Source organism: Cyanistes caeruleus, chromosome 1, assembly GCF_971803275.1.
Source record: "Cyanistes caeruleus chromosome 1, bCyaCae1.hap1.1, whole genome shotgun sequence".
NCBI classification, from domain to species: Eukaryota; Metazoa; Chordata; class Aves; order Passeriformes; family Paridae; genus Cyanistes; species Cyanistes caeruleus.
The window spans coordinates 132,248,637-132,275,472 of record NC_141701.1 but is presented as its reverse complement, the minus strand read 5'-3'; the positions used below and the strand labels follow the sequence as shown (position 1 = coordinate 132,275,472).

General features: G+C 38.4%; 1 protein-coding gene across 1 annotated transcript in view; it reads left to right on the top strand.

Annotated features, from left to right (window-relative positions):
- Positions 1-25,918, top strand: part of CUBN (cubilin) — a 142,212-nt gene extending 116,294 nt beyond the window's left edge. Inside the window, exons 57-67 of the mRNA XM_086859110.1 lie at positions 5,283-5,483; positions 7,690-7,819; positions 8,695-8,912; positions 18,905-19,110; positions 19,980-20,142; positions 20,580-20,788; positions 21,419-21,566; positions 21,677-21,858; positions 22,970-23,135; positions 24,958-25,193; positions 25,582-25,918. Coding sequence (XP_086715236.1) covers positions 5,283-5,483; positions 7,690-7,819; positions 8,695-8,912; positions 18,905-19,110; positions 19,980-20,142; positions 20,580-20,788; positions 21,419-21,566; positions 21,677-21,858; positions 22,970-23,135; positions 24,958-25,193; positions 25,582-25,689 — 1,967 coding nt within the window. The 3' untranslated portion in view covers positions 25,690-25,918. The remainder of the gene's footprint in view (positions 1-5,282; positions 5,484-7,689; positions 7,820-8,694; positions 8,913-18,904; positions 19,111-19,979; positions 20,143-20,579; positions 20,789-21,418; positions 21,567-21,676; positions 21,859-22,969; positions 23,136-24,957; positions 25,194-25,581) is intronic.
- The last annotated feature ends 918 nt before the right edge of the window (positions 25,919-26,836 follow it).

The following is a 26,836-nucleotide window of genomic DNA, read 5'->3' as shown; positions in this document are numbered from 1 at the left end:
ATTTTTTTCTATAATTGTTAGGTAAAGAAATTAAATATTTAAAATAATGCCTGTAAAGCATGAACATCTCATTGACTTGAACAGATTGAGATATCTTCTCCAGAAAATTAGAAAGCAGAAGTTGATAGTCTATAGTGCAGTGACATATTGCTACAAAATGGAATGACTTAATGGGTTAGTCACAGGTCTCTACCTTGTAGCAGTTATGTTTTCAGTTATGATGGGATGCCTCTTCTGATTGTAAAGAATGACTGAGGCTGGTAACCCACAGCAGTGATGTGGTGTCACTATCTGGGACCAAACAAACATGACATGCATGTACTAAGTATTAAATATATATTAAGGACTAAATATAACAACAAACACAGCAACAGAGAATTCAAGGAAACTGCATTTGTTGATTTTGTAATCAAAATTTAATCTAAACTGTCTGCTTCTTGGTAGGCAGAACAATTTTTATCTCACTTTGAGCCCCTGAAAATATACATCTAATTTAGATATTCACCTAGCTTTATCTCCTAGCGGTGGAGGAGGGCTTTAAACTCAGAACCAAATGTGTTATGCAGGTGGAGTGAATTACTTTCTGGAAGCCTCTCTCACTCTCTTTACCTATTGACTATTGCAGGAAGCCATAAACAATAGCTTACACAAGATACTTGAGATCTGGGCAGGAAAACATAGGCAAGATTAACCTAATGAATGGAGTTTGCTTAGCTTCTGTGATTTCATCGCAGCATTCAGGATGTTTATTCCTGTGCCAAATTGAATATGGTCACAGAACCTCTCTTTTGATTTGCCAGTTTCAGGAAGTTGCATAAGCTGTTGCTTGCTTCTTGTACTACCACTTGCATTGTTGTGTTTGGTTATTTTATAAAGAACCAAACAAATAGTGTGAGTTTGTTATTCCATCCCAGCTTCTGCAGTCATTAATGTCTTCCATCTGCCCTCCCTCCTTGAATCAAAAGTCTACAAAAATCACATATTAGAATTAGTAAAAAAACCTTATTTGTCTTTCTTGTTTGACTTACTAAGAAAGAATTAATCACATTCAATTTCTTGTCCATTAGATTTATTCAGATGAACATCCTGACAAATTCTCCTCTAGGACAGCTACAATAATGTATTATTAAGTGGTTGTAATACTCTTCAAGTGTGAGTGTAACACACAATAAAGTCAGAGTCTCAAATAATGAGAAAATAGGGAAAATGGATGTAGGCTTTCTGCAGTATCTGCTTCTTGACTTCTCTAGTATTTATATATCCATTTATATGTCCATACAAGGCAACTGTTTTGTGTTTATACCATGTTGATCTGACAAATGTTTTAATAACTTGTTTATTTCTCCTTTTTAAAAAAAACATGTCTGCAATTTTGCAATCTGGGATAGGGTCACAGCTTTGTTTTGGAGTCTGCTATATCTGCTTTCTCAACTGTTACTAGGCAATTCAGAAAATAGACAAGTTTAGCAATAGATTATTTTGAAATAAAATGTATATGAGAAAGAATTTTAATTCCTTGCTTTCAAAACAATATATTGTGCTACAGAGCTGGTTGATATATTGCATAGTGGTATGTTTCTAGGTAATACTTCTACTTTAGTAATTCCTAATTGTATTGCCATTTATATCAGAAGCTGCTGTTGTGAAAAAAAGCCTCATTATTTTAATTTTTACAGCCTTTAAATAAAAATACAGATTCTGCCTCAATACTAAATGAAACAGAATCTATGGCTAAAGACGAAGAGATAGAAAGAGGACAGAGATATTAGTGGTCAGATAGTCGGGGCCCAAATTTGGTAAAGGTTTTTGTGCTGGCATCATATCAAACAAATTATTTTATGGACAATAATGAGACTGGACAGAAATTTCTGCAAAGTGGCAAGGAGACAACCCAAGGAATATTTCAAAATGTAATGTAAGGACAGCTGAAGCTCTTATCATGTGAACTTTGGAGACAAGGGTCAATAAATCAATGCTGAATGGTGCCAAGAGATGATAAATAGAGCCCAGATAGATTACTAAAGGCCTTGAAAGCAAATACATGCAGCAATTCAAATAAACAGGGATGTGTTCATAATATCAGGCCAAATAAATGATCTCTTGAGAAGTATTTGAAAGAAATATTGTCAAGGCTTGAGGAATGAATGGTACAGTGGAAGGATAGGAAAGAGTTTATCTTAAAGATAGTAACTGGAAACTTATGGGGTCACCAACACAGAGAGAGCAGTTGCATCTGTCCTTGCAAATGAGATTATACAGAGCTAATGTGGTGATAGGGAGCACAAGACAGAAGATATCTCATTGAATCCTCATGGATAAATCAGAACAGAGGATACAGTAATACCAGAAGGATGAGTGAAAGCTCTTAGTAGACAAGGTTTTATGAAGAAAAACAGTGCTGGCTGTGTGGAAAGTGCCTGTCAGCTCAAAGAGGATGTTGTCTTGACATCTGGCTAAGAACAGATCTCTGGAGACTCATGAAAGCTATTTCATTGTAGTATAAGGGACATAACTTGGTTTAGAAAACGTCTAAGATTATATGATTAGAGGAAATTAACCACAGAGAAGAATTTTGGATGATGAGCTGAGTATGTGTAGAGGCTGAAAGTATGAGGAGATCTGAATTGGGGAATATTTACAGAACAATGCATTTAGATTGGTGAGAAGTTAAGAAAAGTGTAAACAAGAGAATGAGTTACAGGCTAGAGATCAAATGATTAGTCTTATCAGGATTTATGAGTCATAAATCATATTAGCTGAAACAATGAGGATTCAAAACAAGAACTTAAGAATTTTACTCACAATCCTTGGTCAACCATCTTATTTTTTCCAATGCAGCATTGCACATCAACTTCTGATAAGTATTAGGGTCCTTGGTTTTACTGAGAAATTAGTTTCACTTCTTGCCTTTCTCTGGCCTTTTCAGAAAATGACCAAGGTTGCTTTCTCAAATCTTTCCCATCTTGAAAATAGTCATCTCAAGTTATTTTTTTAATTTGAATTTTAAGATTTATTATCTTTTTATAATTGTATCACATTATCAAATATTCCAAAACAGGATAGGACATGAAGAATATTTTTAATCAATTATTTTATTAACAGTGTAATCAGCTATCTGATGCAATTGGTTGTTATCAGCTCAGTTACTCTTTCTAGAGTCAGACAAGCACCACACCGTATTTGTGTATTGACATAATTGCAAAGCATGTTAGTATACATTCTCTTCATTGAGACAGAAGGAATTTTTAAATTTAAACCTCCAGAGATGATCTAAAATACATCTGACTGCTGACATAATTCTGTTATTCTCATGAAACAGAACTATCACTCCACTCCTACTTGTCATCCTGTTCAAGTTATCTTGTTTCCTGCAACAATTGGAAGCAGCTTGTTTTCACTGGACAATCTGCAAGAATCAATCTGCTACAGCAGTAGGCTCAGTATCTCTCTCTCCTGTTAAAATTAGGTAATTCCCCAGTAATTCCAGGTAGCCCTCTGTAGTTTAAGTAACTGTCCCATTACTGTTTACAGTGATAACTTAATAAACATGTGAGAACCCAGCTTCCATTAAACTTATAAATTATGAAAAAGACAAAGAAAACATCAAGTTATCCTTTAAGTATAACAACTAATGAAATTCATTTTTCAGTATGAGTGTGCTGTGTTTTTCACTGACAACATTAATTCAGCTTTCTTGCGAAACCCACTACTCTATTCTTGCTCCCACCATATATCCCTTGGTGGTGCCAGGCTGTGTACCAGCAACTCCTTCCCCTGCTTATGGCTCCCAGCTGGGCAGGGAGGTGGTGACATGGCTCTGAGCTCCTGGGGCACTGGTGGCTGGTGCTTGGTAGGCCTCTCACATCCCCTGAAAGTGCAGCTCGTCCTTCTTTGGGAACATTCCCCTGCATTCTTACTCAGCTACTGACCTTTTGGTCACCTCAGTATGAGAAAGACTTTAGGCTATTAGAGAGCTTCCAAAGGAGAGCTATGAAAATAGTGAAGGGCCTGGAGGAGAAGCCACATGAGGAGCAGTTGAGGTCACTTGGTCTGTTGAGACTGAGGGGAGACCTCATTGTAGTTACAACTTCATAGTGAGGAAAAGGGGAGGGGCAGGCACTGATCTCTCCTCTGTGGTGACCAGTGACAGGAAATAAGGGAATGGCCTGAGGTTGTGTCAGGAGAGGTTTAGATTGGATATTAGACAAGTGCCCAGAGGGTGGCTGGGCACTGGAACAGACTGCCCAGGGAAGTGGTCACAGCACCAAGCCTGACAGAGTTTAGTAAGTGTTTGGACACGTGATGTGACTCTTAGAGATGGTGCTGTGCAGGACCAGGAGTTGGACTTGATGATCCTTGTGGGTCCCTTTCAACTCAGCATATTCTGTCACTCTGTGAAACTGATAGGACCTTCATATTTTTGAGATCTTTTACCTCAGTCAAATCTCTTTGCAAACAGTGAGGTGTCTAGAAAGTCCTGAAGGTAGGGCAGGGAGTCAGAGAAAATGGTTCATTCCTCCAGAAACCTGACTGCAAATGAGAAGCTTAAAACAGTGGGGAAAAAAATAATAGAATGCTGAACTCCCTGTTTCTGTGTTCCTTTTTTTTTCCCACTCAGCCTAATATCTGCACTGATTTTCCCTCCAAAAAAGATTGCTTTAGGAAATCACTGCAAGATCAAATTTCTTTTGACTTTTTCTTAAGCCAAGCTGAAGAGCCTGAGTTTAGGTACTCCAAAGTTTGAGGAAAATCAGGAAGAAGTAAGTCAGCTCTAAAAATTGCTAGTGTATGGACTACTTTTTGATTTTTCAAAAATCTCACCCTTAATGGTTTAAAATTCTCTGCACTGAGTGCTGAATTCTGCATTTGGGAAAGAAATTTCAGGTAGCTAGTTGCCTGTAACAAGAAGTGCATTGCTTTTATCTGCAGAGGACATCTATGTTTTTGTTGGGTCCTCTTATCTCTTCATAGATGGTGTTCACTCAATTGTGAACTCCCACAAATTCAAGAGGCCTGGAGCCTTTCCCAGATCATAGGATGTACTGAACGAGATGAATCTGAGGTCTTACATACAAGGTCTCTTTTCCTTTTTCTGCCACAGTTTTACTGCATGTTAAAAAATGACATTTGCTTCCTTAGCAAGCAAAAGAAATCCTGATATCCCTGGAATGGAAAGTAATATAAAATCTAATTCTTCTCCTGGATTAGATCTGTATAGTTGTTGCTCAGTAAATCACATGAAGAATATGCTGCTAACACTTCTGCACTCTCTGTCCATGCAGCCCCAGCACTCCTGAGCAGAATTTGTCTTTATGATGGAGTGAGTATCTTCAGTGGGAAGAGCACAGCCACACATCCTCTCATCACTCTCTGCGGCAATGAGCTCCCTGCTCCAGTCAGTGTCTTTGGACCAATGCTGCTCAACTTTTACACTGATTCCCACATTGTAGGCTTTGGATTCCAGGCCAGATACAGAGCAATTGGTGAGTATACACTCTTCTGTATTTCAGATGGTAGAAATATTCTAGATAATGGTTACATGTAGGAAAGCTGTACCTCATTTTGGGAATACCTTAGTTGGGTGGAGATGGTACATTTTCCCACTGCATTTGCTCAAAACAGTTTTCAGGGCCAGGATATGGCACTGTTTGGTGTGTATTAACACACTGAATCATGTGTTGCCTCACAATTCTCATTTCTAGATTTTCCATGGGACTAAGTTAGGAACTGAAATATTTTCCCCTTCCTGTAGAAAAGAAATGCAACCATTTTTGGCAGATTTTGGTTGGTTGGTTGGTTGGTTGGTTGGTTGTTGTTTGCACTGTCTAAGGAGAAACATCACTAGTTTATTTAATTGAGTTAAAGATTTTATCACTTACAGGAGAATGGTCTAATTCTCAGTTATACTAAAATTACATGATACAATATGGGAAACAGAACAGGTAAATGAAAACAGCTATATGCCTTCATTTGATGATCCTCTTGCAGTGACAGGAATGAATGTAAATAAAACTTGGGATATAGATTCATTTTAATTTTTAATAATTATTTTCACCAAAGCTCTTTTGTCATTCACAAGAGATCTCTTATGTTTTAGAGAGAAAATGTGAATTTAAAAAAGAAATTTCCAACTGAATTAGGAATTTACATCTGCACAAATAAAAATATCTCAGAAGAGTGATTTTTATTTCAAAACAAATTTTATTTTTTTCTAGGTTTAACTGGTAGATACCACTTTTATATTTGAAAGCATTATTTTCTAACTGCAAAGAAAAGTGTGAGTTTAGCTTTGGTATTTCCCTTAATGCATTCCTCATGTTCAAAGCCAGAGCAAAAATGCATAAGGCTAAATTCTTTATATGAAATGAATGGTCTGATACAGATAAAACAGAGGGACTGGCACTGAGAAATGACAACGTGCAGTTACTCATGGAAAAGACCTTCATAACTCACTCAAGTCAGTTGCTGCTATCTGACTTGTGACTTCTGACATTTGAGAAGGATAACTGGAGCTTTATTAGCTTGTTGTTCTATACAAAGCAGATTCTGCCAATTAACATTCTTCTTCCCCTTAGTTGCATTGTTTGCTGCAAAAAAATGAAAAAGGCTTCCCCCTCCTAGTGTAGAATAATGCTGATTCTTTATCTTCCCAGCTCCTATCCTTTATCTGCCAGTTCTCCAGGCTGCCAGCCTGAGTCCTCAGGGGCTCTGCATCCAGCAGCACCCTCTGTGGGACTGTCTTTGTTAAGGTGGTGGCCTGGGCAATGGCATCTTCTTTAAAACCTGAAGAACTGTGTGTGGCTCTGAGCTTATCAACAGGATGCAGGGAGACTAGGGGAAACTTTTTTATTTTTTCCCTAAGTTTAAGATTATAAAATGAAGGTTGAAGCTAACAATGGAGATTAGAGTTTGTGTTCCCTGAAGCACTGAAGCTGGGAACAAACATCTACATCCTGGCTGCATTTGCATCCATGGTGAGAAACCAAGCAGTGCCTTGAATTTAGAGCTGCAGAGTTTAACTTGCTATTCAGCCAGAAAACAAATATTCAGTCCTCCAGCTCAGCCACCCCACAGTGCTGGTAAGTCCCAGCACAGGGTGAAGTGGGAACAGGGTTAGTGATACCTGGCTCTATGCATTTCTGAGCAGAACAAACACTACAGCAATGCCCCTGCCCTGACAGGATGTTGACAGATGATGAGGCTCCACATATATTTACTCCAGAAATGTCAGAGATAGGTCTATGAGTGCAGTTGGGACTAATTAGAGGCTTCCATCGGGCCAGGATCTGGATGAAAGAATGTCTTTGCCCACATATCAGCCAGGCTTCTCTTGGCAAACTGGAATGAGTGCAGAGCTATTCTCACTCATGCTGCTGCATGAGGCACCCATCCCACTGCTGCTCCCTGGACCTACTGCAGGACACTTGAAATCAGCCTCAGTCTTTTCCTGCACAGCACCAGTGTGATTTGGTATGGATTAGTATCAACTTTTTATTGCAGTGCTGATTGGTCTTCCACTGCAGAGCACAGCCTGACAGATATCTCACATCTAACACTTCTAGGCATGACAATGTAGACTGCTCCAAATATATCAAGAGTCTTTCTTTCCTTGTGGGTAAACTCTTAAAAGAAATATGAAAGTTAGGGCCAAGCTAGTGACACTAGTCACTTTTTCTGTTTCCTCTACAGCTTGTGGTGGCACTTTCAGTGGCTCTGTTGGTGTTATCAGCAGTCCAGCCCATTCAGTTCTTGATTATCACAACAACATGAACTGCTCATACTACATCACAGTTGGAAATGGGAAAGTAGTGGTCCTGAAGTAAGTAATCTAAACTCAATTTGTCATAAATGGAACAGGGAGGTCTCTGATTCCAGTTAAAACAACAATTATTGACAATATTTTCGGTGACTCTCCTTTTCCAAGGTCAAAGAAAGAAATGGTTACTGAAGACACTTTTATCAGCCTGAGGCTCCCTTCCATCTTTCTTTTTAACTTGTTATGTAAAAAATCACAATTTTAAGTTCCCACTTTGGTTACTGACAAGACAAAGCCATTGCAGCTCATGCTTTTTAGTTAAATTCTGTCTGCCTTTGACAAGTTTATACAAGAAAAATAATAATTCTTTTAGAAGGGTAGTAATCACTTAAGAGCCAAAGTAATAATACCCACCCCAAAGTAGTGTATTGCTGAGTGCATGCTGTCTTGCCTAAGAGAGGGATATTATTGCCACAAAATCTTGCCACGGAGAAATTAAAAACTGATCTGTTCTTCAATCATATGACTGTGAATTAGGAGAATATTTCCCAGCTAAGAGGAAGACTCATTGGCCTGCACTCTGTGCCTGCATTTTATGGGCTGCTCAGGTGCCCAAGGAAATTGCAGCCTGCTCAACTGCAGAAGTGAGAGAGGGTGTGTTTGCATAGGAGACACCTGCTGCTTCATAGAAAGCTGAGGTTGGCTGAGAGCTTGCTTTGCAAGAGGCCCAGTGGGTGAGGGTCCCAATCCTTTGAGGCTTGTTGAAGAGTTTTGCCATGCATTTAATAACTGCTTGGTTTATTCCTGAAGAGACATGTTTTGCCTCTATATGGCTTTGGCTAATGTAGTACTTGGACCTTTCCTCAAGCACTAAAACACACATAACACAGGAAAAGAACTGAAAATGTGATACCTAAGGCTCCAACTGTGTTTTACAGATTCAACAACTTCCAGCTTGAAATATCTCCCTCCTGCTACAAAGATTATGTGGCAGTATATGATGGCTCAGATACTCATGCTCCTCTCCTTGGGAAATTCTGTGGCTCAGAATTGCCTCCAAATATTAAGAGCTCCAGTAATAACTTGTTCCTGGTGTTTAGTACTGACTTCTATGGAGCAGACAGGGGATGGAAAGCATCCTTCAGAGAATCCTTAGGTAAGTGTATTATCTGACTTCTAATCTGCTGGTAAGTAATTTCTTTAGGTGAAGAAGTGTTGTGACCTCCCTCTCTAGGGGTGTGTGAAACAGAAGAATGTTTCTGATTTTGTGAAAATTGAGTGACCTAAGCTAAATACTGTCCTTATGGGATCCCTGCATTCCCGTCTGGTTCTGAACTGATCTCCTTCATTCTTTGCTGCCCTTTCCCTGCCTCTCTGAAGGTATTTCTTGGGTGACTGAAGGTTTAGAAGCACCCAAAGGCCTCTCTTTTGGAGGAAATACAACAATACCTGAGAATTCTTATTCTTCCATAGTAAAAGTTTGGTGGTATGCTAAAGATTCCTCCTTTCAATCTATGCTCAGTTTCCATTTCCTTTCAGTTTCCCTCACACCTTCTAAAGAACTAAAATGTTGAGATCAGTTAAGATTGTGGTTCCTCATCAGGCACCACTGTGCTGACTTCTACTGATTTGTGGAATCATTCTGATTAGCTGGCCATAACATAAATTGAATCATAGTAGGAAGGCACTGGATGCCTTTTGTTTTGATGAATGCAACAATAAGAGGCAGATTTTTACCTTAAAAAACACTTTAAATTTAATTCTCTAGTTTTAAGAACAAGGTGTAAAACGAGATTTTTATCTTCATATCAGAATTGTTTAGGGATGGTATACAACAAATTATTATTACATGCAAATTGATTTCATGTCATCCCTACTACTTTCCTGTATAATTAACTCCATGTCTTTTGTGGTCTAGAAAGAGGTAATTGTCTGGTTTGCAAAGCTGGCGCTCAGACAGATCAGAATGAAAGGCCTTTGTGGCAGAGAAAACATAGTCTTCTGCTGAGTCATTGAATCCCCTCCCTGCCCCTAGCCAGTGACTTTCGCATTTGATAGTCTGAGAAAGTATTTACAGATAAGGAAAATAACTGGTTCTACAGGCTTTGCCAAGAAAAATATTCCCACAACATCTCATAGTTATTACTATTATTAACTCTTCCTTTGCTTCACTCAAAGTAATTGCTACAGGAATGCTTAAGACCTTGTGAGTGGTATTCGAGGTAACTTAATGTTGCTTCACATGTTGCTGTCTTTAAACCCTGAAGTATCGGTTGTTATAGATGCCCTGCAGCCTAGGTTCATATTTCCAGGGTGAGGTCATCAGGAACTCCCCAAGCTCTTCCTCTTCCTGTTGGCATCTAATCAATTTTTTTAGCCACTGACTTTAGATTTATTTGTGCAGCTTTCCAGATAGTCTCCTTAAACACACAACAGAACACAAGCCAAGCTCTTCAAGTCACTACCATGCCTAATAATTTCCTAGAGTGAGGAGGAGAGAAACCTTCTATGAATAAACTTTGACATCTCTAAGATGTTTTGGAGGGACATTTCTGGAGGCTCTCAAGGAAAAAGAGGTTAAGATGTTGCATGGGTTACTCTGGAGTTATGAGTTAAAAGTTATAAAAGATGTCCAGGCGGAGATATCGGTTGTGTGACAAAGAGCCTGTGGTGGTGAGATGCTTAATGGTAGGTCTTTCTCTCTTCATTGTGGGAAGCAAGCCACAGGAACTAAACCACACAGCCATTAGCAAGGATCTTGGCAGTCCCATGATAGTACAGAATAGCCAAAAAGTAGAAAAGCATATTATAAAAGGAAAACATGAGTCACATCCTATAAATGTTTCCAGTTTGGCTTGCCTAAAAAACAGAGCCAGGAAAATCTGTGACACATCTTTGTACTATGAGGTCTGAGATTATGCTTCAAAAAAAAGAGACTAAAACCATGAAGATCTAAAAGCCTGCTATTCTACATGGTGCTTTAGAGAAGCTCCCTCATGTCTGTTAGAAGATAAAGGCCATGTGGTTTTGTAAGAGTACAAATGCAATCAGATGACAATTCATAATGATAAATCTATCGAATAAGGAAGATACTATCTATAGAGGAACAAGAAGCCTCATTCTTTGTTGGATGACAATGAGCACATTATTCTCTAGTTGCCCCAGGGAAACACAACTGGATAACGTAATTATTGCTCTCTGTTTCATGTTGTGAGTGACCCTGAGTATGTATTGGAAAGAAACAAACAGAAACAGTATGTTGTTTCTGTTTGTAGTAAACTAAACTATTTCCTTTCCCCACAAGCTCTTCCAATTTCTTTCCTGATCAGGCTCTTTTAGAAATACTGCCTAATTCTAGGATTACCCAGGCACTCAAAGAGCTAAACCCTGAAATTTCTGCAGAAAACCTTCCCTGATTTTATTAAAACAATTTGTTTTCATCACCGATCCTGCCCCCAACAGAAATTCAAAGTCCCTCCACTTGACAGAAAAAGGACACTAAAAGAAAGTATGAAATAGTGTTAATTTGACAATTGAGCAGCATGTCATCTTTCTTGTCAAATCTCTTTTCTTACCCTGTGCTGCTCCATACACAATGCAATAAAAAGTATGCATTTTACAGGCAGCATTCTTTGTCATAACTCTGTGAGATGGTGTGTTTGAGGCAAGGGAACATGTGGTCCTTGTGATGTGGTTCAGAGGGTTTATCTTTTCACTATTTCTGCTGCTAAGTTTGGGCACTTACCAGACTCATTTTTGGAATCACTAGGACATACTCTCAGGCAGAGCTGGAAGATACCAGCCTGCTTCAAGTGTTAAATTTGTGGAAAGACAGACTCCTCTTACCTTAGTTACCACTGACCTTTTTTCTACCTTTGTTTTCAGTCTGTAAAATGAGAATTATAACTCTTTTCCACAGCGAGCATGTACTCCTCTAGACAATCAATAAAAGGATGAGAAGATAGAAATCAATATCAGTTTAAGGCATTTGGTTACATGAGATGTCTCTGTAAAGGAAGGAAAGCTAAAATCTCTCCCCAAAGAATGAGATCTGCATATACTGAGCTTGTGACTTGGCTAAAGATCTCCTGATTATCTCTTAAGCTCTAAGGGAAGATCTGAGTTTTTTAGCTGACCCTGGCTGGCAGGGACAGAGCCTGCACACACCTCTGCCATCCCTGCTGTAATAGCACAAATAGCACTTTGGTGACAAATGGAGCTTCTGCCTATTCCCATTCAGTAATGGGATGACCCTCTTGCCTGAATTTGTCATCCCCTGAGGCATATGATACAACAGCTATGAAGACATAAATATTTGGGATGTTTTGTTGTTTTAAATGGTCAGAAATCCCTGTTGGAAGATATAGCTGTGATTTTAACAGGAAATAATTTCTCCTTGAAAGCTCTCTGCTCATGTACATAGCTCCATTGTCTCAGTGATGAAAAATGCGTCACATTCTAAACCATCAGAGAAGGATTGAGAGGTTGTCTGAAATTCAGGCCTGCTCACTGAGGCTTTCTAAGATATTCAAATGAATGTACAAGAAGCAAAGTGTTGCACATGGTTAGATGAGTGAGTTGAGTCAGAAGGCTCCTCTTGAGTTTCATTCACACAATACAGGTAAAACTGCAGCAGTCGGGACAGTGGAAAAGGTGGGGTGAAAGAGGGGAGGAAGATTGCCTACTTTCCTCTACTGCCCTAAATTCTGCTTGACTTCAAGTTGTGACCAGTTTTTTCCACTCCCTTTTTTATACTATCTTCTGTGAACATGCAGGAGAAATCCAAGTTTATGTGTTGTGAAAGACTAGCATTGTGTACTGGACTAATACCATTGTGGTCCCTTGTTTGCATTATTTTGGAGCTTATGAGCTCATGAGCCACAATTCCATTGCACAAGGCACTGCACAGAATAAAGCAACAATCTAATGTCACAAAAAGATTATGATTTAAACACAAGATGAAGAAAATCCAGTGGATATAGACTGGCAAGAAGAATAGGGCAGCCACAATGAGAAGACTAGTGTTGCTGGCTCTAGGGCAGGAGAAATGTCTCCTTTGGCAACCATTAGGCAGTTGGAATGTTAATTCCTGAAACACCCCATCCTCCACATTGTCCTCAGTTCGCTCAGTGTTTCCCTCAAGGGTCTCTCCATTCTTTTTATACAAATCATCATTTCTATTGAATGAATACTAATAATTTTACATGAGAAAAATAATCATAAGTAAGTAGAGTTTAGAAGAAAAATAGCTGGAAAAATTCATCTTCCCTGATATACCAGAAAAGTGCATTAATATGTAATTTGCATAAATAATCTAGTTTGCATATAATAGATTATAATCTACATGCTTTTCTTCTTGATAAGATTATCTGTAACTTGCCTGATAAATCACCCAGGGGTATCTGCCTTCCCTTATTCTATTTGCTGTGTATTGGATTACTAAAAGCCTGTCACTAACAGGTTGACACTCACTCCTAATGAAATTACAGTCTATTTCTTAAAAAATTGATCCAGTAGAATTTTCTCAGCATTTTTATGCTATTTTATTATATCAACAGCAACAAAAAATGTCACATTTCATTCTAGTTCATGTTCTGTAAACTGAAACTATGGCTTACTCTATGTTCAGTTTCTAGGGGCACTTTTTCCGCAGTGATCAGCATGCACAGTTGCTGCAGAGTCTTTTTGGGTTGTTCAGAATTGCTGAAAAAGCCCCCACAATTCTGAATGAGCAATATAAGGTGTAAAATATTGGTTTGGATATTCTGTTGCATAGGCCAGGGGTAGGTGACCTTTTGTGAGTCATATTTAAATTCTCATATGACCAGAAAGAGTTCATTGCACCGATTTATGTAATTAATGTTGGTACCTGCTGTAGGTGGTACCAGGCACCTGCACTGATAACAGCAGTTATGGCCTGTTATCTAGAAAGCACATAACATTCAGCACAGCTGAATCCTGTAAATTTTTCTTTCTGCACCAAAAAATATTTTAGAAGTATGTGTCCTTGACTGTGGCATGTGAATGTAGTTGTATTTTCTCATGCCTTTGGAAATGCAGCGGTGACTTGCAGAGATTTCACATCCCATTAGGACTGGTTTCCAGGGGTATATCTCAAGGTATCCAACCTGAACTTGGCACCTGAAGAGGGTCTAGCTGAGAAGTAAATTGTCTGAATGTCATAAATATTCTGGCAGAAACTTCTTTGGGCTTTGAGTTCACACAATTTTTGCCAAGTATATTATCCATTAGTATTACACATTTCATTACACTGCCATGCATAACTTATGATTAGTTTTATGTATTAAAATAAGTGAATAAATTGTGGCTAATAATATCTTTTCTTGATCTTATTATAGTCTAGGAAAATAAGAACACCCATGACAAGATCAGAATATATGATCACAATTCCCAGACTGTCTCTAAATGTATTTTGGGGCTCAAATATAAAAATATCCATCAGCTTGAAATCTCACTAAATTTAGAAAGCATTTGCAGTGTTGAAATACATCTCTTTGGTGTCTGAAAACAATACAACTGTTCAGCTAAAGGATAGTCTACAAATGCCTCTCAGAAATGTTAGTTAATTAGTCACAGGGTCACAGAATGGGTGAGGTTGGAAGAGACCACAGTGGGTCATCTGCTCCAACCTCCCTGCTCAAGCAGGGTCATCCTAGCAATATGCAGCACATTGCATAGGACTGCATCCAAACAGTGCTTGAATACCTTCAGTGAAGGATTTATTCCTCTAAAGCAAAATAAATAGAAAGGGCTTGTATGCTCAAATTGGAGATAAGAAGAAAAGCAGACATTAAAATAAGAAAATTCTGTCTAATCTGATCAGAAAAATCGAGGTGAAAATTTATTTTCAGACACAGTAATTACATATCTTTGTAGTGACTAAATGGTTAAAAGCTGATGGGATATTCAGATTAATGGCACTTCACAAAAGTGTGAGTGAACTGTTGACATGAATTGTCTTAGCTTGACTGAAGTCAATGACTTCTTCACTGAAAATCTGTCCTCTGGTGAATACAAAAAAGAGGTGAGGAGACATTTCTCATTTGCAAGAGAGATCTGAAAAGGCTTAAGTAGCTGTGGTGCCAAATATGAACACTAATTCAGTATTAGTAAGTATTGGAATTAGGAAAAACAGCATGTCAGCCTCTGGTCTCCCAGACAAGCATCAAGGAGATGGATAGGACAGTACATTGATCATAGTTTTGTAGGCTTGGCACAGAGTATGTCTGAACTGTTGTATTTGGTATCAGTCCAAAGAACCTTAAGAGTACAAATTTCATCTGACTGCATTTGTGAAATCTGGCTAAAGCAGAATACTGGGGCTTTACAGTCCTAAATGTCACTGCTAGTACCACTGCCAGGCCATCAAACCAGTCAAAAAGCTTTTCTGCATAAAGGCTAGATAAGGACTCTAAAGGGCCTTATCCTTTCAGAGGTCTCCTGAAATGTTGCAGGCTCAGTGGAGAGGGCCTGCAGCCACACAAAATCAGGATGTTGGTGCAATGATTGCCAAACATGGGAACAGCCCAGCTTGAGAAGGTTCACAACCTTCAGTATCAGCCATGAGACAAAGGAGAAGAGTAGAATTTCTCATTCCAGCCCTGTCCTGAGCCTTACTGTTTGAAGTCAGGATCCAAACAAGGTATGAGCTAATTGTTAGAGCCACAGTAAGTCCAGCCACTCCCACACACTGGAAATAAGACCCATCAAGAAAGAAGAATTAGCCTTAACTGTATTACTCTTTGCTTATATTCATCTTTAGTTCAGATCAGAGAGAAGTCAAAGAGTTCTCAGGGATGCTTCTAGGCAAAACCCAAAGAGAGTCAGAAGTCTTGGAGGGGATTTTCATTACTGTCAAGCAGAACTGGACAATTTCTTTTAACTTTGCAGCCTTCTAGTAGCTTTTTAGGGTGCTCATTTGTAAAAGAAGGGAAAACCAGCAAAATCACTTTGTTGTCTTTTGAAACGTCAGTGGTGTAGTTGATTCTGATAGATTTTAAGCTATTCAGTAGGTTACCCTTTCATTGCACCCATACCTGTATAAATGAACCTTACCCCTGGCTGTACTTCAAAGGCAGGAAGCTTCAAAGATTTATCTTCATCTTCATTCCATATCTAAAGGGTATAACTCTTAACAGAGAAACATGTGCTTGGTCTCTGCTGTAATGATTTTTATTTGCCACAGGGAACCTTCATTTCCTTCTTTTCTGAATGATCCTTGAGCCTTTTAGTTTCACTAATGTTTCCCACCAAAAGCAATTAGAGATGACAGTGTGTGCCCTAGTTCTGATAATTTGCTTCTCTGGCAAGCTGTTTATGAGAACAAGATTGCCATCTGATTTATGATGACCTTATGATTGTTATTTCAAATAAGAAAGCAAAGACTGAAACGAGACAGTCAGCCTTGTAGTTGGTCCATCTGCTGACATACAGATTGCTCTATAAGGTACATTTCTCATTATCTTAATCAAGTTTAGCTTTTAATATTTAAGAGTCTTATCTACAAATGAACAGACTTCCCAGTCACAGATTTTGCCTGGATTTTAGCTGCATTTGTTTCTGGCTATATTAGCCAGTGATGAATATCTTTCCATTAAATATCACCTGCAGGCTGGATGGCTACTTGTTAGCCTTCTGCTCAGAAGTGGTGCTGACTTTTAAAGCAATGTGTTGTGTCCTGGCTAAAATGCAGCGAGATAGTGTTTCTCTTAGTTCCCTCCTGTTAAACAGTTGCTTCCTCATTTACTTGTGGGTGTTCCCTTCATCTACACAGTTTCACTATTGTGTAACTTCTAGTGCCTGCAATCAGACATAACATTGATCAGCACTGAAATGCACCAGGATAGAGGGATTTTTTCTTTATTTGGCTTGATGTAGAACTACTTGATATCTGGTCAGCCTCGAGTTTAGCCTTCATTTTATAATGTGCTGTCCTGTAAGCATCTGACTATCCCAGCTGAACAGGCCAGTCATTGTGAAACCTCATCTTTATTAACTATAAATCACATTTTCAGTTATTTATCTCCCCTTAGATGATATTGCTGGCTATACTATACTAGCTAGAATTAATTTTCTGATAAGGAGAATTTGGCCTGCTTCTCTCTCTGTCAGGTCCTTTTCATATGCTGCATACACAGAGCTTACCCACATGTGTATTTTTTGTCATTAGAGCTGTCTTTATAGCTGCACACTTAGCAGTGAATTTCACCACTGAAAAGATGCAGACATTTAATATTCAAGAAAAGGATGATCCCACAGCCCTGAGAGCCTTCTTTTACATGGGTCTGTGGCAATTCCCTGACTCATGTTGCCATGGTCTGACTGGCATCTCCGCAATTTGGCCTTGAAAAAGGGAAGGGGAGCTTTGTTAGCATCTGACCCATATAGCAATAGACTAAATATTTCAGGGCTGGATGGTCAGACTATGATCTTTGACTGGCGTTTGTATGCTTAATGTTATGTTTAAATGCTTGCAGTTGATAGCCTCAATAAATTGTTTCAGGGGAATAGATCATGCATAAGGATGAACACAGAGAAAAAGATAGGGAAACTGCCCTCTTAGGGCCCAGGCACCCTCCTGTCTGACATTTTCTTCTTTCCTAGACTATTTGTGAGAATGTGATTTATTGCTCACATTTCCCCTGCTGTTGTTCTCGCCTTCTGCAGTGGCACTGGAATGAATGCTAACACTTTTCCAAGTCTCTGACTTCATAAAATGCCCACGAAATAGGACTATATTAATTCCTGGCTTTTTCACTTTGTAATAAGTTTCTTGCATTCATTTTTAACTGTAGAAAAATTTGAAATCTAATGTTATTAGGATTTTGGTTTTAAGCAAACTGCTTTACAGGGTGGGGTTTTTCTGGCTTTGGTTGGTAGAGCAGGATGACTTTCAGCCTTAGTCATTCTGCTTTAACCACTATAGTCTCGCAAGCCCCGGGTTACTGATGCAATCCTGATGCTTGGATGCTGGTTTTTCACCATCATGGTCTTTTGTAATACTGTAGCTCAAGTAAGGCACAGTATTATATGTCTGGAAATGTATCAGTGTGTCAAGGTTAAGTCACTGAATGTGCCAGAGAGGCATATTTTACATACCCAGATGAAATTCTGAAACTCTGCTTGTGTTTTAGCCACAGCTGTAGCTTTATTTTTTACTGAATGCTCATAAATGGATTTGCTGCAGAAGACAACAGGCTTGCAGTTACTCCTCTGCTCTGTGTAGTTTACAAAAACTCTCCTCAGATCCCAAAGCAAGAGTAAAACAATATTTTATTTAAATTCCGAAGTAAAATAAGTGGCCAGGAGACCTCATAGAGACTGAGGAAGGAAATAAATGAATCGATGATCACATTTACTAGTCCAGTCCAATCTCTGGAAATCAAACTATTAAGAAAGAAAAAAAAAAAAAAAAGCCTGTCAGATAGTCTCTGGTTTTTTGCTTGTTTGGAATTCAATCTGATAAATAACTGCTTTTCCCCAAAGGTAATTTCTTTCAGTGTGACTGACTGTGTTGGGTTCAAGTTTTCACAGTAAATAAGTCAAGGACTTACCCCTGGCTGTGGGAACCAAATGAAAAGCAGCCTGCATTTCAGGGGGGCTGTAAGTTCCCACCAAGCAAAACATTTCCAGAAGTAAGTCCCTTTTAGCTAGATTTGTGAATACGGTGTCAGCCTGCCAAATTCAATCCCTCTAGGTTGCAGCTGTATTGCCAAAATAAGCAACTTGATTTATATCACATTTTCAAAGCCAACAGTTCAGTGCCCCCTACTGACTAAATATTTTCAGCGGCCAGCAAGGATCCCGTTCAAAGGCCTTCAGACCAATGCTTTTCCATTTCACCGCTGCCCTCTGTCTCCCTTTTAAAGACTTCTATTGACACATTTTCAAAGTAAATGCTGTTTTTATATTCAACAAAAGACATGAGCCTTTCTTAATTCACTCTATGAAATCTAATTGTGATTCATGTCTCTCTTTGTGTTGAAAATCTTTTAATCACTCAGACCTTGCAAGACAGGACAGTAAAATACTGTAGCACAGATAAAAAGCTCCTGGCTTAACATTAAAGAGGCGAAGATTAAATAAATGCCAGGAATTGCTGTTAAAAAGCTTCTGCTTCTTCAACAGGACCTCAGAATGGCTGTGGTGGTTACTTGTCAGCTTCAGCTTCTACCTTTAGCCCTCCAGTCTCCAATGTGACCAGAAGATATGAGAAAAATCTGGACTGTGTATGGATCATAACTGCACCTGTAAACAAGCTGATCAACCTCACCTTCACTTCATTTCAGCTTGAAGCACAATCTGCTCAGATTTGCAGATATGATTATGTCAAAGTAAGACAGCTGAGTATTTTAACAAGAGAATATCATTGAGATGCAATCCATTATCTTCTCCATGAGGCTAACTTAATTAATAGAAGATGATCTTAAGAAGAAATTAAATTTCTTAATATAGTTAAATTTTTTCATTGGGTTACTACTACAGATGTCATTCTGCCTTTCTGGAAACCAGCAAGAGTTTTAACATTACACACACTTCTGCTCTTAGACTGCTCATTTAATGAGTATTTATTTCATAGCATAGAAACAAAACAAAACTCAAACACATGTAAAGTAAAACTTCAGAGTAAACTTGCAGATTCATTATCATACACAATTGCTTGAAAGGACTAGAATTAATAAAATTTTTCATTTTTTTTATCAAAAGTCTTGGTGCTCAGTGCTCACCTGTAGAAGCTATTTTCTTGGAGATGAGCATACAAAACATCAGATAGCAGAATGGTGCTAAACAAGCTCCACCAAGGAATTTTATAGATCCTATTAAACATTTGAGATACTCAATGAAACAAGAAATTAATTCTACATTTTGATTAATAAAATCAATCTTCTTACTGAAAAGCACTTTTGAGGTTACATATAATAAAGAAATGAGAGGGCCAAATTAAAATGTAATCATTTTTTGATAGATTTGCTGAGACAGGACTAGAATGATCCATAATGAGATTTACCCTGTCCAACAGAATTAGGTTACATGGCAGTGAATAATTATGGTTATCAAGAACATCCTGTTAAAGCACAAGAGAACACACTGCACTTTCAAGTAAATGAAATTGTAAAGTAAGGAGGGGTCAGAGAATTTTATTTCTCTTTATTTGTTTGTTGTGCCTAAACTATTAATAGTTTACATATTTTACTTCTTTCAGCTTTATGATGGAGATAATGAAAATGCCAATTTAGTTGGCACATTTTGTGGATCTACAGTTCCAGCTCCTTTTCTTTCTACCCGTAATTCCTTGACAGTGAAATTTGTCACAGACAATTCTGTGGAAAGGGTGGGTTTCAATGCCACCTACACCACAGTAGATCGTAAGTATACATATCTATGAATACATATATATTGTTACAACTCCTTTATAGAAATTCATATTTAAATAATAGCTCGAAATTTGTTCTAGACATAGGCCTCAGGAAGTGGCAAAGACAGTCAGTAGCACAGCATCTTTAGGCAAGCTGAAAGCAGCTTGACCCCAGTACAATTCTCTTTGGTCTTAGCTGGTTGGGAGGAGATTGTCAGTCTGGGAGTGCAAAACAGGAATGTTCACAGATTATTAACAAACATTTCTTTGAGTTTTATGACATATATTTACTCCACTAGAATGTATTTTGCTTTTTGTTTTCCTGCTAGAGACTCAAAGACAAATACAAAAGTATACTGTCCAAAACTCAACTCCATTTGAGTTTTGCTCAAAAAATAGTTTTACCTAGTTTTCACTCTGTGATGCATTTGTTACTGTTTTACACAGGCCTGTGTGGAGGAATCTATAATGCAACTTCTTCATCCTTGACTGCAACATCTCCTAATTTTCCGAATGAATATCCACCATTTACTCTCTGCACTTGGGTCATTGACGCCCCTCCACAACAGCAAGTCAGGGTGGTGGTAGAGGCCTTCCACCTCCATTCCAGCCAGGACTGCTCTCAGAACTACCTAGAGCTCCAGGATTCACCAACAGTAAGAAATTTACAGGGGATAACATTCCCCATTCCCATTCAGCTCCCTTCACTCTTTGGAAAGAGAGAAGAAGCCTACTATTTGGTAATATATTCATTAATGATTCTGTGTGAGGGGCACATCCAAAGCATTACTCACCATGCCCCAATTAACATGTGATAACTGTACACAGACCTCACAGAAGCACTCTATGCCTACATGGAGTTAGACCTGGACACAGTTTTTCACAGGTGAAGCAAGTATCAGTGATGCCAAACTTAATATGTAGAAAATACTGTCCCACAGCAAGTTTTCATTGTGCTTCCTCCCACCCAAGAACCATAATAAGAATGCATACTCATGCCAGGAAAAGTGTTAAGAAAACACCAAAAAAAAACCCCAATATTTATGTCCCTCATATTCCAAACCTTCTTTTATAATTTATTATTTTGGCATGACAATGCCTCTTATATTCTGTTTGTTTCTAATAATAATTCGATGTGAAATGTTGAGATATTAAGTGATTCCCATGAGAACTTTAAAATACAATTTCATAATTGGTATAGGAAGTGTTGAGAGATTTATTTACCCTAAGTTCAGTACATATATAACTGAATTATATTAAGTAATTTGTGATGTATTAAATTCCAGCAGAGCCAAGGGTCAGTCCATAGATTCTGTGGCACTGAAACTTTTCCAGTACCTGAATTTTATTCTTACGATCGCACTGCAATTGTGACTTTCAAGTCAGATGAATATATGATTAACAATGGACTCAGATTTTCCTATCAAGCTACAGGTAAGCTTGAAGAAATGTCCCAAAAAATCTATTCTCTTTCTTTGTTTCATACACTGAAATGCAATACAGAGATCTGAAATCCTGACATGTTTCTGGTTTTCTGTCTCAAGGTTGCAGCAGAGAGTATAATCAAACATTTGGCTACCTGAAGAGCCCTGGCTGGCCTGGTCATCACCCCAATAATGTGGATTGTTTTATCATTCTTCGAGCTCCTCCAAATCACACAATATCTCTCTTTTTCCATGCTTTCAGTTTGGAAGACAGTATCCAGTGTTCACGTGATTTCCTAGAGGTATCATGCAAGTATACATATTTTGTGAGCCTATGTAAAAAGTCTTCTGAATAGGATATTAGTACATTTGGATCAAGTTTGGATCAAGTCTGGGTTGAACTGACTAAATTAGGGACTAATTTAGTGACAGAGTTTTATGCTGAAATGTACTTAGATGTTATAGTAAAAGGTTAAATAATACACCCTAGTAAGTCCAAACCCAGTGAATAAATAGTTTCATTATCAGCTAACTTATCCTTACCCAGCTCTTGTTGAGGTGACCCAGTTAACAGAGTCACCTGGAATAGTTTATGTTTGATACTAACATCTATGCGTGAACAGAAAGCCATAAATCTGAGTGGTTTTTTTACATCAGGAGATTCCATCTGCTTGAAATTTTCCTCGATAAAGTTTTTTTTCCTAAAAAAGCAATTTAAAAAAAAAAAAACCAATGAAACAGAAACAACAAACTCTAGTGACAACTGTAAGACACCTGCAAAAGTACTTTGTGTTAATAGAAAGCCTACACCATCCTCATTCTTGCAGGTTTCCCAGTTCACTGGCCAGATGACAAAAATCAGATGTCTGTGGCAGAATCATTATTTAGCTCTACTTTCATATCCTCTTTACTGTCTCAAGAAATGGATCTAAGCACCAGCATTATTGGAGTGCAGAAAAAAAAATCAGATTAAATCTGAGCTATGTAATATGATCTGTGTCTTAATGTGACTGGGGAAAAGAGCAGTCTGAAGGGTAATGAATTAATCTTTTTCTCTGGAATATTAACATTTCTTATGAAAAGCAAAACACAGGCTTGAATTGCATAAGAACATCTTAGCTACTAGTCAATTAATTTTTTTCAGTCAGGAGATATACACACTATAACATTTAGTTGCATGTTTTTGATATTTGTTCTGTGCAATTACATATAAAACTCAGACTAATTAACAGTCTCTTTCTCTTTCTACACTAGAGTATGTGGTAGGAAAAATAGGTGTATTAAAATGACAGCTATAGTATGTATGCAAGTTACTACTTAGTTTGTGCTGTGTTTATATCCATGAATAATTGTGCTGGTGTATATAACTGCATAGGAATTTAATGCTGACAGTATTTTTTGTGTCCCCTGAAGGTCAGAAATGGGAGTGATGTGCAATCACCACTACTTGGCAGGTTCTGTGGAAACACTGTGCCCAGCCCCATCTTCACCCAAAACCATGTTGTCTACCTTCATTTCAAGAGCGATTTTTCAGGGACTCATGATGGATATGAAATTACTTGGACTTCATCATCAAGTGGTAAGGCTGTAGCTACAAAATAATGCTACATAGAAGGAAAATGCAGCAATGTGGAATTCAGCTCTTTTTGGATCCTTCCTCATCACCACTTTAGACCTTCCCTAGCACCCACAGTCCACCCTGTTCAGTCACCAGAGAGAGGTAGTTGCTCCTCAAGACTACTGGGGCAAGATTCATTTCACAAGGTGGAAGCAATTCCCTCTCCTAATGTTGGATTTAGAAACCTCAGATGATGTCCACTTAAGATGAAGATCTCCTTGTTTGAATGGGAAGCTAGAAAATATCAGGAACATCTACCTTGGGATCCACAGAGTGGTGGTGCTGGTGGTGACTCAGCTGGCTCCAGTACTCCAGTTGTGATATGCCTGAGGAGCTAGGCACAGCTAAGCCTGAAGAGGACAGGAAGTTGCCCCAAGAAAATAAACTACCTGTAATACTGTGTAGTGACTATATAATGGACATATTAATAAATGGCTTATGAAGTGGCAGTAAACAGCTGGGTAATAGTTTCTTCATGACACTGAGTCACTAGAGGTAGGAAAGTTTGTGACCAGAAGAGAAGTACTGCAGAATAGCCATACAGTACTGAGTGGCCCAGTGATGGAAAGACAGAGAAAGCTCAGTGTAGGAAAGTGTCAATAAAGAATGTGATCCAAAAAAATGACAATCCTAACTTTACTTACAAAAATACAGGCACTGAGTTGACTTCTAGTAGTCAACAAGATCTTAGGGGTAAAATAATTTAACGAAAACAAAAGTTCACTTAGAGTTAAATAGACTCGCATAATGATAGAAATTGTTGGGAAAGGAAGAGAGAAGAAATAGAGAGCCGCTGTATAAATCCATAGTTCACACACAAATTGAATGATGTGCACAATCCTGGTCTCTTCTTCTTATAAAACATCAGGATTAACAAAGGGCTCAACATTAAAAGTGGCTTCTGTATGAGGTATGCTGAGACTTTTTAATCTTGTTAAGAAACTACTGAAGTCTATAAATCTGAGTGATATTGGATGATAAATAGTGATCAACTGTTCACTGACTTTTCCCATAGAAGAACTAGCAGCCATCATGTAAAGCCAGGAGCTCATAGGTTCAGAACAAACTAGACACGCCAGTTCTTGACACCGTATGCAGTTAAACTGTGGAGCTCCTTCCCCCAGCATGCTACAAATTTACATGGACTCAAGGGCTAACCACACAAGTCCATCTGATAAACATTATTAAATAGAAAGGTGCTATCTCTGGAAATTGTAAACTGAAAATTCTTGGAGACTGTGAGGGTAATCTGGGGCATGACCTGCACATTCTTATTCTATAAAGTTGCATTTTTCCTAGATCATCTGCTTCTGCCCACTGCTGAAGATTGAATTTTGGTATAAATGGACTTTGATTTACTTAATATGCCTAATTTCTCTGAGTTGTTCTCTGTATTTTTCTATCCCATGAGGATTTACTACTTTTCATGCCAAAGTACAGTCACAGCAAATTAATCTCCAGTAGAGTAGCTGGGAACTGAACTGACCAAGGCACGGACTTAAAACTTCAGATCCTGTTTCAAAGAATTTGGAGGTGGGGGGTGGGGGGGTGGTTTGCTTTCTTGTAATATTCAGTGGTGGTCTAATGCCTGTGGCACATTCTTAGGCTGCTGAAACTAGAGCCTCAGTTTTATCTCCTATTAGTGTTCTTAGCCACATTAGTTGTCCCAGCTCACAGTCTCTCTGGTTTGCAGCGCTACTACTGATACCGTACTAATGTACTACATGGTGTATTATCTTGTGAAACTAAGCCTTCTAGGCCAATTAACAGTATCTGCTTCCAGGATGCGGCGGAACATTGTACGGCACCACTGGCTCATTTGCCAGTCCCAGCTACCCAGCGACTTACCACAACAACACTGACTGCGAGTGGGCCATTACCGTGCCCCAGGGACGACTTGTCACAGTGAACTTTGATTTCATCAGCATCGATGACCCAGGGGATTGCAGCAGGAACTACCTGACCCTCTACAATGGGCCAGATGCCAGCCATCCCCCTGCTGGGCACTACTGTGGGACGGTACGTATTGCCTTCCCTCTGTCACCCCAGAAATGTTAAAAGGAGTTTTACTGTTTCATCTACAAGACCATTTCCCTAATTCTGGCATAAATGCCACACAGATGAGTGGAAGCGAAGGCATAAAGCGAGTGTGGTGCCTTAGAAGCCTTTCAATTCAGACCGTACAGTGACATCTAGTGGGAGGCATCAAACATGTTTGCTCCGTACTTCTATTGGCATTTTAAATATTTGCAATGCCCTAAGGGAAAAATGCAGCAATAGTTACTAGAAGAGACCTGAGATCACTGTCAATCTATGATCCAATTTGTGTCTCAGTTTTAACTCTCTGACTGTCTCTTCCAAAGGATCTTGCTGTTCTATAAAGCTTTTTATTTTTCTTCCATTTTAGGACACAAACATTGCTCCGTTTACTGCTACATCTCATCAAGTTTATATAAAATTCCATGCTGAATATGCGACTTTACCATCAGGATTCCAGCTAAGCTGGACAAGCTAAAACACTGACTATGAGAAATATGTTACCATTCCTTGATATCCTGAAAAGACTTTAGATGATGAAGGAGGTTTGAAGTCCAGTGATGATTATTGCAACTGAAGTAAGGCCGTTTAAAAGTTACTGTAAATGTAGCTGTTGTGAATATTTGGAATTCTGAAAAAAAAAAAAAAAAAAAAAAAAGATGTCCCATTGTGCTCAAAATAAACTACTACCTACACAACTGGGAAAAGGAGGTTTTGCTACATATTTTTTATATTCTTCTACATAATTTCAAAATTGTACAATCAATGCTATAAAAATTTAATTACCCAGGATAACAATTACACATGAAGTTGATGAGAGGACTTAAGACATGAAATCATCTTCAATTTGTTCCCTAGAGTTATGTGGTTTTGCCCCAAGCATCTCTGAAAACATCAGCTTAAGTTTTATTCAAAATATCTAAAATCAGAAATTTCAAAAAAATGGTCCCTTACACAGATAAGTGTGCTGAAGAACTTTCATTATAGTGGGCATTGGGTATAAGAACCAGCTGAATCAGTACTTGAGCATTCATTGACGTTTAACGTAGCAAGGACATGATATGGTTCTAAATCTTAACCAGACTAAGAAATAATATAAAGATCATAGCCCTGTGTTCAATGCATACAGATATCAGTGGTTATACTTATTGAGTTATATTTTCAAGCTTCAAAGTCTATTTTACAACTGAATATAAAAAACTTCTGAGACTTTCAGTAACTACGTCACCCTTCTAGTCAACTTGTAGGCAACTTCCTGTACATTTATGAAACAGATATAACTTTGGAATAGGGCAGACATTAAAATATCAATTGACCATTGACTGCAATTAGTTTTTCCCTTCCCCAGGCTAACACACATCATATATAAAAGATGTTGTTGACAGGGTATACAGAGGACACTGATTCCCACCACTAAGCAATTTTTGTCACAATCCAGAACAAATGACCAATTCATTTTCTGAATGTCAGCTGTGATTGACAGGCAAGAGAAATTTGCACCACAGGAAAGGAATGGGGCCCTTACCAGAATCCCATTTCACAACTATTACAAGGAATAATACAGTGAAAGCAATTCCTTAATGTGATTATTGAAGTAATTAATTATGAAAGGATCTAGGAACTCT